This window comes from Oncorhynchus masou, chromosome 10 (genome assembly GCF_036934945.1).
Source record: "Oncorhynchus masou masou isolate Uvic2021 chromosome 10, UVic_Omas_1.1, whole genome shotgun sequence".
Classification (NCBI taxonomy): Eukaryota; Metazoa; Chordata; class Actinopteri; order Salmoniformes; family Salmonidae; genus Oncorhynchus; species Oncorhynchus masou.
In genome coordinates this window covers 24,069,661-24,083,782 of record NC_088221.1, presented here as the reverse complement: position 1 = coordinate 24,083,782, position 14,122 = coordinate 24,069,661, and the positions used below count along the sequence as shown (strand labels likewise).

The window sequence follows — 14,122 nt, the reverse complement described above, 5'->3', positions numbered from 1 at the left end:
CGCTACAAAGTATTAAATTAAGGCGGCTGAATAATTTTGCACGCCCAATTTTTCAGTTTTTGATGTGTTAAAAAAGTTTGAAATATCCAATAAATGTCGTTCCACTTCATGATTGTGTCCCACTTGTTGTTGATTCTTCACAAAAAATTACAGTTTTATATCTTTATGTTTGAAGCCTGAAATGTGGCAAAAGGTCCAAAAATTCAAGGGGGCCGAATACTTTCGCAAGGCACTGTATATCTATGTCCCCATAGATGTGCCCGAAAACTATAGGATGAATCGAAGATATAATAGACTATTTTAATAGTCATCTGAACAAGTCAAGGTACAGTAGTCTATCTGTCTGGCAGCACAGTATCTTCATCTCTACACCATATGGCATATCCAGTCAGCTGCAATGAGCATGACTATAATTCATGACTGCATTATTAAACCAGAGCATATTTACTGTAGCCTAGATCAGGAGCAAGTACAATTTGTTTATTACATTTGGACTGGTGAACTGCACTTATCTGATGTGCACTTATTATGGTCACACAATGAAATAATACCTGTCTTATTTGGGCTCCCGAGTGGCATAGCGGTCTAAGGCGCTGCACCTCAGTGCAAGAGGTGCCACTACGTCTCTGGTTTGAGTCCAGGCTCTATCACATCTGGTCGTGATTGGGAGTCCCATAGGGCGGCTCACAATTGGCCCAGCGTCATTGGGTTATGGCCGGGGTATGCTTTCATTGTATGCTTTCATTGTAAATAAGAATATTAGGAAGATGTTCTAACTGACTTGCCTAGTTAAATAAAAATAAAACATGTATATAAATAATAGTCTTGATATACACTGAGTGTACAAAACATTAAGAACACCTTCCTAATATTTGGCCTCAATTCGTCGGGGCAAATGACATCAATAAGGGATCATAGCTTTCACCTCGTCAGTCTATTTTATGGAAAGAGCATAATGCTCATAATGTTTTGTATACTCAGTGTATGTTGAAGAAAAGAGTAACAAATGACCTTCTAGTTAAATCATCTTTATTATTGTTTTAAACAACATCAACAGTACAACAGTAAAAACATTCAAACTCAGGGTTTCTTTTGGTTTACTGAATCTTTAGCACCAAATAAAGAAAATAACTGAATTCATATCTGGAGTCAATTTTCTAAAAACAACATGTTATTCCACTTCTGCACATTTAAAATCAGGAGGTCAGTAGTCAAAATAATACATTATAGTGATAAATGCTGCAGGATGTTTTTGTTATCAGTCTCTGTCAAGCGTATTGTGCTTGGGCACTGGGGGTAGAAGGGTAGGGGGCAGGGGCGGAGGTGGGTGAGGGAAGGGTAGATGGGTAGTAATATGGACATGGGTGACGGAGGAGGAGAGGGAGGGGCATGCAGGAAGGCATTTTCACCCTTCTTCCTCTCTTTTTTAATGTTCTACTCTTTAGGTGCGTTTGTAAATTCACTCTGGAGTGCCAGAGAGCGCTCCGAGTGTGATCTGGCCATTTGTAAATTCACTCTGGAGTGCCAGAGAGCGCTAAGAGTGTGATCTGGCCATTCGTAAATTCCCCCTGGAGTGCCAGAGAGCGCTACGAGTGTGATCTGGCCATTCGTAAATTCACTCTGGAGTGCCAGAGAGCGCTACGAGTGTGATCTGGCCATTCGGAAATTCACTCTGGAGTGCCAGAGAGCGCTACGAGTGTGATCTGGCCATTCGTAAATTCCCTCTGGAGTGCCAGAGAGCGCTACGAGTGTGATCTGGCCATTCGTAAATTCCCTCTGGAGTGCCAGAGAGCGCTACGAGTGTGATCTGGCCATTCGTAAATTCAGAGTGTTGTCAGATTGTCCATTTGTAAATTCAGAGCATTTTTCTCTTGAAGCGTTCAGAGCACACCCTGGACACTCTGGCCGAGGAGTAGGGCTGATCCGAGCGTTGTGACCTCACAACTGCAGTTGAGCACCCAAGCTAATTGGCTAAAGCTAATTCCAGACATAAATGAGAGAGCGCCTCTCTCTGACATTTTTCTCCGACCTATCAGAGTTGGTTAGGCTGTTTCTATGTTATACAGAGCATTCATTGGTGACTGTAACTGTGCTGATGGCAACAATTTAATTACGCCTTTTTGCCAACGCTTACTGACACCGACCATATTCTTTGTAAAATATTTAAAAAATGTAACCCTTTTTTCTCTCCAATTTCGTGGTATCCAATTGTTAGTAGTTACTGTCTTCTCCCATCTCTGCAACTCCCATACGGACTCGGGAGAGGCGAAGGTCGAGAGCCATGCCTCCTCTGAAACACAACCCAACCAAGCCGCACTGCTTCTTAACACAGCGTGCATTCAACCCGGAAGCCAGCCGCAAAAAATGTGTCAGAGGAAACACCGTACACCTAGCGACCTGGTCAGCGTGCACTGCGCCCGGCCCGCCACAGGAGTCGCTAGTGCATGATGATACAAGGATATCCCTGCTGGCCAAATCCTCCCTAACCCGGACGACGCTGGGCCAATTGTGCGTCGCCCCATGGGCCTCCCAGTCGCTACACCGGCAATATTCAACGAGTGTTGAGCGTTTGTAAATTCATCAGTTATTCTGGCACACAGACGAGAGTGCTCTGAAATGGAAGTAGATAGCCAGAGGGAGTTTACAAACGCACCATTTGTCTTTATTCCGTGGGCTCCACAAGGAAACCTAATTCCATAAGTCTCCTCACTTACTCCTGGTTTGGTTTGGCCATCATGTTCTCTGATTGACATCAAAGTATTTATTATTCTTAAATCTTAACCTCCACATAGAGTACCGATAATCAGATTATTTCAATTCTGTACTGAGCCAAGAGGGATCAATTAGCTTATTCAAAAGTTATTCATAAGAATCGAAATTGATTATCATTGTATCTGTTACTTACAGAAAAGTTTAGGCCCCTCTTAATGGGAGTCTGGGTCTTGTTCAAATGTTTTTCATAACTGTCATTATAACACTACTGCTTTATTCAGTTGACGCCTGACACATACAGTAATACAAGGGTTTGTAAGGACAGCAGTGGTCTTCCAATGTTTGGGTACAATAGTGTCTGTTGGAGACTTATTCTTTACTTACCACAAGAGGCATTGCTGTGCACAACACTAATACGCCCATAATGCATCATTTTGCCAACCATTTAATGCGACACAATCACCCTTTTAAACATCACACATGATGCTTGTCTGCAAAAGTAAAAAAAAAAAATCAAACAAATCAATCAAAAACACAACAAGAAAGTTACGCAACAAACTAAAACGTGAAATAAACCATTGCACCACTTTATTTGAATCTTGAACTCTATTGGTTTTATTTCTGTAAGTACTGTAATATCATATTGCAGGTGCCATTTTACTAGGTATTATATTTGTTTTCTTTAGTTATTCAATTTACATTCTTTGCCACAGTTTCATTAATGGCAGCTGCCAGTTTGCAAAGGAACATGTAGGGACTTGAGAAAAAACACATGGTACTCTGTGGCAATACAAGAGATATATCTCTTTCCACATTCGTCTGTGCAGCACTTTAAATTAAACTGATTACATACAATTGAAGTCTGAAGTTTACATACACTTTTCAACCACTACACACATTTCTTGTTAACAAACTATAGTTTTGACAAGTCGGTTAGAACATCTACTTTGTGCATGACACAAGTAATTTTTCCAACAATTGTTTATCGACAGATTATTTCACATATAATTCACTGTATCACAATTCTAGTGGGAAATTTACATACACTAAGTTGAATGTACCTTTAAACAGCTTGGACAATTCCAGAAAAGGATGTCATAACTTCAGAAGCTTCTGATAGGCTATTTGACATAATTTGGATCAATTGGAGGTGTACCTGTGGATGTATTTCAAGGCCTACCTTCAAACTCAGTGCCTCTTTGCTTGACATCATGGGAAAATCAAAATAAATCAGCCAAGATTGTAGACCTCCACAAGTCTGGTTCATCCTTGGGAGCAATTTCCAAACGCCTGACGGTACCACGTTCATCTGTAAAAACAATAGTACGCAAGTACAAACACCATGGGACAACGCAGCCGTCATATCACTCAGGAAGGAGATGCGTTCTGTCTCCTAGAGATGAACCTACTTTGGTGCGAAAAGTGCAAATCAATCCACGAACAACAGCAAAGGACCTTGTGAAGATGCTGTAGGAAACAGGTACAAAAGTATCTATATCCACAGTAAAACAAGTCCTATATCGACATAACCTGAAAGGCCGCTCAGCAAGGAAAAAGCCTCTGATGTCCTCTGGTCTGATCAAACAAAAATAGAACTGTTTGGCCATAATGGCCATCGATATGGAAAAAGGGGGAGGCTTGCCAGCCGAAGAACACCATCCCAACAGTGAAGCACGGGTGTCGCAGCATTATGTTGTGGGGGTGCTTTGCTGCAGGAGGGACTGGTGCACTAAACAAAATAGATCATAAGGAAGGAACATTATGTGGATATATTGAAGCAACATCTCAAGAAATCAGTCAGGAAGTTAACGCTTGGTCGCAAATGGACAATAACCCAATAAGCACACTTCCAAAGTTGTGGCAAAATGGCTTAAGGACAACAAAGTCAAGGTATTGGAGTGGCCATCACGAAGCCCTGACCTCAATCCTATAGAAAAATTGTGGGCAGAATGGAAAAAGGAGGCCTACAAACCTGACTCAGATACACCAGCTGTGTCAGGAGGAATGGGCCAAAATTCACCCAACTTCTTGTGGGAAGCTTGTGGAAGGCTACCTGAAATGTTTGACCCAAGTTAAACAATTTAAATGCAATGATACAAAATACTAATTGAGTGTATGTAAACTTCTGACCCACTAGGAATGTGATGAAAGCTGAAATAAATTATTCTCTCTACTATTATTCTGACATTTCACATTCTTAAAATAAAGTGGTGATCCTTACTGACCTAAGATGGAGAATTTTTACTAGGATTGTATGTCAGGAATTGTGACAAGCTGAGTTTAAATTGATTTGGCTAAGGTGTATGTAAACTTCCGATTTCAACTGTACATATGACTACATTTCACAATATGTGAACCCTGTTGATGTAATGGCATCTTTTAATGCAGTGTTGTAACGTTGTAACATTCTTAAGAGCGGTACATAGATTCAGAAATCTTTGTACCACAACATAAATGGTTATAAAAACTGCATATATGTACATTCACTCACACACATACACACTCCTCTCTCAGATTTTCCCAGGGACTGTGCGACGCGTCCTCCCATCGCTGTCGATCTCAACAGCGTCGATCTCAACAGCATCAATCTCAACAGATAGTTGATGTTTAAAAAAAAACATACACATTTAAAGACTTCTATAAACAATGCTTAAATTTCTCCAACATTTTCTCCCTCTGTCACTGTCTCTTCCTCTCTATAGTTGTTGCTACATAGGGTACAACAAGTACCCAGAGAAGGATGAGTGGACGTATTGGCCAGCGTATAGTCCTGCGGCCTGGTCCGAGGGTAGCTGGAGGTACACGGTGTCCCCGGGTTGTAGAGGTAACACTGCGCTCCCCGATGCCTGATCCAGGAATCCCTTCTTATACTCGTCATATGTGTACATCACAGGCTCATCGTTCCTCATCAGCGCCACCCACACGTTGGCCCCTTTGCAGTGGACGTGGTAGGCAAAGTAGTAGATCCCGGGCATGTCACAGGTAAACACGCCTGTCTGGGGGTTGTAGTTCTGACGGCCGTTGTACAGGATCTTGTCGAACACCACAGGCGTGCCCACCGGTGGGAAGGGTGTGGTCACCAGAGCCGTGAAAGCAGGCATCTCTAGGCCGTTGGCGCCCATTACCTCTCCACTGTTTCCTCCATATTTCCCCTTCTTGCCATAGCCGGTGGTCTTGACTCCATCCAGCCCAGGAGGAATACCCATCTCAGTGAGGACTGCTCCCATGTTAGGGGAGAGGGTGGGGGATCCGGGTGGGCCTGGGGGGCCAGGTAGACCTGGCTGGCCTGGATTTCCTGGTGGTCCTCCAGGACCTTCTTTACCTGGAGGTCCAAGAGGACCAGGGACACCTGGGTTTCCCTTACCATCAACGCCGGGAAGACCAGGAGGTCCGCTGTCACCTTTAGACCCAGGAGCACCAGGAGGTCCGATCGGCCCACCTGCACCTCCCAGACCTGGAATGCCCTTAGGGCCTTGGGGACCCTTCTCTCCTGGAAGTCCTCCCTCTCCCTTTGGCCCAGTTAGGCCTGGAATGCCAGGGGCGCCTGGTAACCCTTTGTGTCCGCCTTCCCCTTGGGGTCCTACAGGCCCAGCGGGACCCCTTGGCCCTGGCTCTCCTCCCTTTCCAGGGAAGCCATTCTGACCATGAAGTCCAGGAGGACCAGGCTCACCCTGGCCACCTGGCAGTCCCTTTTGCCCTCCCTCTCCAGCCTCTCCTTTTGCCCCTGGTTGGCCAAGACCTCCAGGAGGTCCCATAGGGCCAAGAGGACCAGTTGGTCCGATTGGTCCAGGTGGTCCAATCACACCTGGAAGTCCTCCATGGCCTTTGTCTCCCTTTGGTCCTGGGCCTCCGGGCATCCCACCCATCCCTTTATCTCCCTTGGGTCCTGGGAATCCTGGTTTTCCAAATCCGGGCAATCCAGGCTTCCCTGGCAAACCTGGAGGGCCTGGGTGCCCTTTCCCACCAGGCATGCCTGGTTGTCCAGGCAGACCATTCTGGCCTGGTTTTCCCTGGCCTGGCAACCCTGGTGGACCGGTCTCGCCACCCTCTCCTGCTGGTCCAGCCAGCCCCTGCTCTCCAGGAGGGCCTGGTTTCCCTGGTCCTCCTGGTGGCCCCGATATGCCATTCATTCCAGGCTTGCCCACCCCGGGCATCCCTCCCTGGCCTGGAGGTCCAGGGGGTCCTGCTGGCCCTTTGTGGCCTGGCTGTCCTGGCTGTCCAATTCCCTTGTCACCCTTGGGTCCTGGTAATCCTGGTGGTCCCGGCAGGCCCTTATGTCCTGGCTCCCCCTTGGGTCCTGGTTGTCCTGGTAATCCCCCAACCCCTGGTTTTCCTATCCCCGGGAGACCTGGAGGACCAGGGGGGCCCTGTGGCCCTGGCTGCCCCATATGACCGTCTCCACCACTGGGGCCCAGCTCTCCAGGTATACCTGGGTCTCCCATGCCCCCTGGCTTGCCTGGAATTCCCGGGAGTCCTGGTTTGCCTACACCAGGGAATCCTGGGGGACCAGCGGGGCCTGGTTTTCCTTCACCTCCTGGCTGTCCTACCCCAGAAGGACCTGGTGGCCCAGAGGGTCCCTCAGGTCCTGCAGGCCCAGCTGGGCCCTGCTCTCCTGGCAGGCCTCCAGGGAGACCTCCCACAGCCCCACTGGGGATGGTCTGACCTGTAGGGGATATGTCCAATCAGTCTAAACATTATTGGAAGATTGCAGGCATAGCACAATATTCAGCACAAGAGCAAAATGAAGTACAATTCTCTTGTGTGTATGTCTTAACTAGAGTTTAGAGGTTAGATAATGAACATTGAAGATTGACATAGTCTCAACATAAACAACATACTATTGCCCTACTCCATAGTAGTGCGCTACTTTCGACCAGAGCCACAAGTCCTTTGAGATTGCCATTCGATCTCACCTTTGTCCTGTCCACTGTTGACTACCACACCTTTGCGGGGGTACTCCTTGCCCATGTGCATGGGCATCTGGGGGATCTCTTTTCTGTAATGGGGGTACTGCATGTGGGGCATGTCCTTTCCTGGCCACTGCTGCTGAGGGTGCTGCTCTTTGCTGCCCATGCCCATGTGGGACAGGTGTGGCATAGGCTGGTGCTGCTGGGGTTGCTGCTGGGGGTGCTGCTTGTGTCCGTAGTATACCCCCGCGTGAACGAGAGGTAGTACTGCAAGCTGAAACAGAGCCACGAGGAGAGGGGCTGAGAGAGAAGGCACGGCCATGGCCTGGGGAAGACAGCCGAGGAGAACTATGTTAGACAATCAGTAAATTGATCAATTGATCAAAAAGTCAATCAATGAGCCAATCAAGGGAATCTAATTTACTGCCAGTATGTATTTTTCAATCAAATGCAAACAGTCAAACATACATACATGGCAAAAAAAGCCATATGACTGGTATATGAAAGCTTTTCCCCATAGAAAGGGATTCATGCCCTGATACACCTTCGCATTGCTCTGGCTCCACCTACTGGACAGTAAAGAGCAATATATTACACAGACAGCGCTGCCCGCAGCTGATGACGACCAGTCAACACTTAACCATGGGCCAGTCTTTAAAAAAATAGTATATATTGCCAGATGTAGGATGCGGTAACCACAAAACAGTTTTCTTTTTACATGCACAATCTTGTAACAACACTGCTAACTGACTACATTTACATTTTACAGATGCTCCAGAACAACTTCCAGTACTTAGTGGATACATTTCAATACTTTTTTTCTACTGTTCAAACCCACAATCCTACACTTGACCTAGGCAGACCGCAGACCGTTGCCTATAACACAATGTTTCCAATGCTGTTGCCTAGGGTCAGGTTTACGAGACTACTAACTGACTGAGCAATGCCTTGGCTTTCAAACAGCTGATGGAGCAAAGTGATAACATTACTAATAGCCCTGTTATCAGACATACTATCAGACAAACGAACTGACAAGGACATTTATACTTCACATGAAAGCATCTGAAAATAACCCACCAGATCAGAAGAAACTCAAATGCGTTTCAGCCTACAAGTCATAGCAGAAAAAAGCAGTTTTACTCAAGATAGGTAGGTGGGAAAAGAAATGATTCTCTGTTACGTTTCTTAACATGTTCTTTCTTTCGTTAAATAATGAATCATATAACGTGGCTGTTTTTGGCTAGGCTTTGTGTGTGTCTCTGACCTTCTAATGTGAACCCTCCCAGATGTTCTCAGGAAATGAGGATGCTCCGTCAAGACTAAGTATAACAAAGAGCATCAGAGCTGGAACTGGGAGATGGTGTTTGTTGGCTTTGGTCCTCTTTTGTGTTAGGGTAGCCAATTACTTTTTAACCCGTTAAAACACTGTTCAAATTCCAATGCTAATGTTTGAGTTTGACTGTAATAGTAAAGATTATGTGAGAAGTAATACTGATTGATTGGTATACAGTCTCAGAAATATGCTGTTATAGTGATGTACTTACAAAGGCTGGGCAATTTTCAAGAATGCCATTGAACTGAATATCTTGTCACTTACTGTAGTTTGACTGTTTGATCTCTCTCACACACAGTTTCTCTCACACACTCTCTCTCACCCTCTACCTCTCTCTCTATATTTTTCTTTCTCTCCCTCACCGAATCCCTCTTGTCACTGTCTATCCCTCACTCTGCCCCTCTCTTATACAGAACACAGAGCTCTGATGGTCAAAGTCTGTCCTGTAGGCTAAACACCAGTATGTTAGAGATCAGCCCTCCAAACCAAAGCTTTTTGTTCGGAGAGCTGGTCTGGCCAAAATATGCAGCAGGAATGAGTTTTCTGAGTTGGCTTGGCCAGTTAGGTAGCCAGTTCATTCCAATTGGTTGTCACAGCTGACCTTTGTGAATGAGAAATACTGATGGAAGAAGGATGGAATACATTTGTTGGAGAGGCTATTATTCCGCGTTTCTGTCAAATTCATACTTACTATAGAGTTCATAGTGTTCACACTTTCTGAAGATAAATTAAGAAAAATGGCTGCTTTCTTAGGTTCTCTGGTGGTTTTACAGTATGTTTCCTGCCAAGCCTCCGAATCAACACAGACCATTTGACAATAGATAGGCTACTACTTAAAAGTCATGCACAAGATTCAACCACAGGTATGAATGAATGATGTCAGAACTACTGACGTAAAAAAAAAGTCAAATGCAGCAATGCAGCTGTACATTGAGAAATGATACAGAGGGTAAGTCAAGTCGTAAGGGATATCCGTTCCTGGTCAGTTCATGTGGTTGTGGTGAACTCCTAGCCTAACAGAGGTCCAGCCTCAGATGTTGGGATGCAATTGTGACATTGTGGACAGGAGTCAACACAGATTGGTACAGGCTATCTGAGAAATGTCACCCCATTCTTCCTCAAGGAAGTCCAACAATTCACAGGATTTTTACAGCAGTGAGTGTGACCCAAAAAGTTGAACAAAAAGTGTCCATGCGATCTGTGTGTGTGTGTCTTTGTGTGTGTGTGTGTGGTTCATAGGTGAAACTGTGTGTGTGTTTGAATGTAGCAGGTTACGCACTGCGTGTCACTCACTCATGCGTAATCTTATTGCAGTGAGAGGTATTTCTCTCACCCCTAAGCCAACCCTCAGGCATGCCAAGTGGAAATAGGAACACCTGCTGTCCGCAACCTCCCTGACCTCGTCACTCTCTGCTTCTCTACTGATCTTGTGTTGCTTCCTCTCCTACACTTATCTGTCTGGGGCTGCTGTCTGCACGTGAGAGAAACAAGAATATGTTTGTTAATGCATATGTGCATCTGTGTGTATTTTCTAACTTTTCATTCACATCCATGACCCAGACGTCCAATCCAACGAGCAGAGCTCTGGTCCAACAGATAGAAGAGCGGTCCAACAAGGCCGTCCAGACCTCCTTCTAGTCTTACACGATTTTTCTCCGTCTTGTGCATTTCCTTCTGAAGGTCAGTAACGCAGACAGACATTTGGGTTGTCTTTGGCTGATGCTCCTATGGTAGGATAGTGTGTTTGTGTATGTGTGTCTGTGTGTGTGTTTCTCTGTCTGTTTCAATTTGGGCTTTAACGGCGGTCCTGATCCTGTCTAGTTGTGTCTCTGGCTTGGGCCAGAGGGGATTCCGTTTTGGGGTTGGGTCTGGCCGGCTGCTTCTGGGAGAGGAGGGGGTAATGCTTTATTTTGCACTCATATTTGAACTGGTATATAGTATTTACAAAGACCATTCTTAATACAAATAGGATCGACGTTTACGACAGCATGTTCCAGTTCCCGCCAATATCCAGCAACTTCACACAGCCATTGAAGATGAGTGGGACACCATTCCACAGGCCACAACCAACAGCCTGATCAACTCTATGTGAAGGAGATTGGTCGCGCTGCATGAGGCAAATGGTGATCACACCAGATACTGATATGTTTTCTGATCTCTGCCCCTACCTTTACATTAAAAAAAATCTGTGACCAACATATGCATATCTGTATTCCCAGCCATGTGAAATCCATATATTAGGGCCTAATGAATGTATTTCAATTGACTGATTTCCTTATATGAACTGTAACTCAAGAAAGGTCCACCACCCAATGGACATCCAGCCAACTGGACAGAACTGTGAGATGCATTGGAGTCAACATGGGCCAGCAACTCTGTGGAATGCTTTCAACACCTCGTAGAGTCCTTGTCCTGACGAATTGAGGTTGCTCTGAGCCCAAAAGCAGGGAGATGCACCTCAGTATTAGGAAGGTGTTCTTAATGTTTTGTGTACTCAGTATATATAGTGAAAAACTGAGTTTAAATGTATTTGGTTAAGGTGTATGTAAACTTCCGACTTCAACTGAATATATATATGTATACAGTTGAAGTCAGAAGTTTACATACACCTTAGCCAAATACATTTAAACTCAGTTTTTCACAATTCCTGACATTTAATCCAAGTAAAAATTCCCTGTTTTAGGTTAGTTTGGATCACCACTTTTTTTGAGAATGTGAAATTTCATATTGATAGAGAGAATAGTAGAGAGAATGATTTATTTCAGCTTTTATTTCTTTCATCACATTCCCAGTGGGTCAGAATGTCATGCCCTGACCTTAGTTATCTTTGTTTTCTTTATTATTTTGGTTAGGTCAGGGTGTGACGAGGGTGGTTTGTGGAGTGTAATGTCTAGTTTATTTTGTATGTCTAGGTTTTTTTGTAATGTCTAGGTGTTTTGTCCTGTCTAGGGTTTTTGTATATCTATGGGGTTTTAGTATGTCTAGGTATATGTAGGTCTATGGTGGCCTGAATTGGTTCCCAATCAGAGGCAGCTGTTTATCGTTGTCTCTGATTGGGGATCCTATTTAGGTTGCCATTTTGGTTTTGTGGGTTATTATTCTATGTTTAGTTGCCTGTTTGCACTAGTTATATTGCCACATGCTTTATTATTTTGTATAGTTTTGTTCAGTGTTGCATTTGTTTAATAAAATATAATGTACGCTAATCACGCTGCGCCTTGGTCTCCTCCTTATGACGACCGTGACACAGAAGTTTGCATACACTCAATTAGTATTTGGTAGCATTGCCTTTTAAATAGTTTAACTTCGGTCAAATGTTTCAGGCAGCCTTCCACAAGCTTCCCACAATAAGTTGGGTGAATTTTGGCCCATTCCTCCTGACAGAGCTGGTGTAACTGAGTCATGAACAAAGTAGATGTCCTAACCGACTTGCCAAAACTATAGTTTGTTAACAAGAAATTTGTGGATTGGTTGAAAAACTTGTTTTAATGACCTCAACCTATAGAAATTTGTGGGCAGAACTGAAAAAGCATGTGTGAGCAAGGAGGCCTACAAACCTGACTCAGTTACACCAGCTCAGGAGGAATGGGCCAAAATTCACCCAATTTATTGCGGGAAGCTTGTGGAAGGCCACCCGAAACGTTTGACCGAAGGTTAACATGTTGAAGGCAATGCTACAAAATGCTAATTGAGTGCATGTAAAGTTCTGACCCACTGGGAATGTGATGAAAGAATGAAAATCTGACATAAATCATTCTCTCAACTATTATTCTGACATTTCACATTCTTAAAATAAAGTTGAAGTTGTGATCCTAACTGACCTAAAACAGGCAATTGTTACTAGGATTAAATGTCAAGTATTGTGAAAAACTGAGTTTAAATGTATTTGGCTAAGGTGTATGTAATCTTACAACTACAACTGTGTGTATTTATATATATATATATATTTTTATATATATATATATATATATATATATATATATATATATATATATATATATATATATATATATATATAGTTATTAGGTTATAGCCACAGCCATCCAACCTCTATACACCAACACCAGCCCCTTTCATATACCCATATCCAGTTGCAGACCCTTTTCCCAACAGTCAGTCGCAGCCCTAGATCTAGCCCCATTCCCAAGCCTCTGCTCTATAAACCAGTCCCAGCTCTATACACCAGTCCCAACTCTTTTTTTAACCCTTATTTTACCAGGTGAGTTGACTGAGACCACATTCTTATTTGCAGCAACAACCTGGGGAATAGTTACAGGGTAGATGAATGAGCCAATTGGAAGCTGGGGATGATATGGGGCCAGATTAGGAATTTAGCCAGGGTTAACACCCCTACTCTTACAATAAGTGTCATGGGATCTTTAGTGACCACAGAGAGTCAGGACACCCATTTAACTTCCCATCTGAAAAACAGCACCTTACACAGGGGAATGTCCCCAATCACTGCCCTGGGGCATTGGGATGTTTTTGTTTGTTTTCTACCAGGGGAAAGAGTGCCTCCTACTGGCCATCCAACACCACTTCAGCAGCATCTGGTCTTTACAGTAATCCAGGGACCAACCCTGCTTCGCTTACGAGGCAAGCCAGCAGTGGGATGCAGGGTGGGATGCTGCTAGCATTCTATACACCAGTCCCAGCTCTATACACTAGCTTGGCTATGAAGAATGACAACTGCGTTGACCCCTGACCGTTTCTCAGGCGACTGGCGATTCTAATATGGCCGTGCCACCCTCTCTCCCCCAGTGGGCACTTGCCCTCTCGTGCCTTTGAAGGGGGCCCGTCTTATTTCCATGGCGATGGGAGCCTGACGTGCAGGAATGCTTTCCAAAGGGAATGCTTTCCAACAATTCCATATGGAGGGAAAATGAGACAAGAATAGAGAGAAAGAGGCAGAGCCAGTGAGAGAAGAGGGGAGACACAACGCAGACCCAGGCACATGGGTGTATGAAGACGATGTGTTGGGTGGATGGGTGTGTTAGCGCTATAGTCAAATAGCCTCATTCAGTCCTGATGGTACAGTGTGTGTGTTTTGGGGTTAAGGTTAAATGGTAGGTTGAGGGTTAGGGTTAAGGTTAGGTAAGGCGTAGAGGAAAATATGATTTTTAATGGTCAAGCATTTTTACTCCCCAAAACGTCCTGAAATTTCACAAAA

At 44.4% G+C, this 14,122-nt stretch overlaps 1 protein-coding gene across 1 annotated transcript in view; it reads right to left on the bottom strand.

The window, feature by feature from the left end:
- Positions 1-1,018: 1,018 nt before the first annotated feature.
- LOC135547381 (collagen alpha-1(VIII) chain-like) overlaps positions 1,019-14,122 on the bottom strand; it is a 37,788-nt gene continuing 24,684 nt past the window's right edge. The window contains exons 2-3 of the mRNA XM_064976365.1: positions 7,626-7,944; positions 1,019-7,375 (exon numbers count right to left, since the gene is read on the bottom strand). Of these exons, the coding sequence (XP_064832437.1) occupies positions 5,421-7,375; positions 7,626-7,941 (2,271 nt within the window). The 5' untranslated portion in view covers positions 7,942-7,944 and the 3' untranslated portion in view covers positions 1,019-5,420. The remainder of the gene's footprint in view (positions 7,376-7,625; positions 7,945-14,122) is intronic.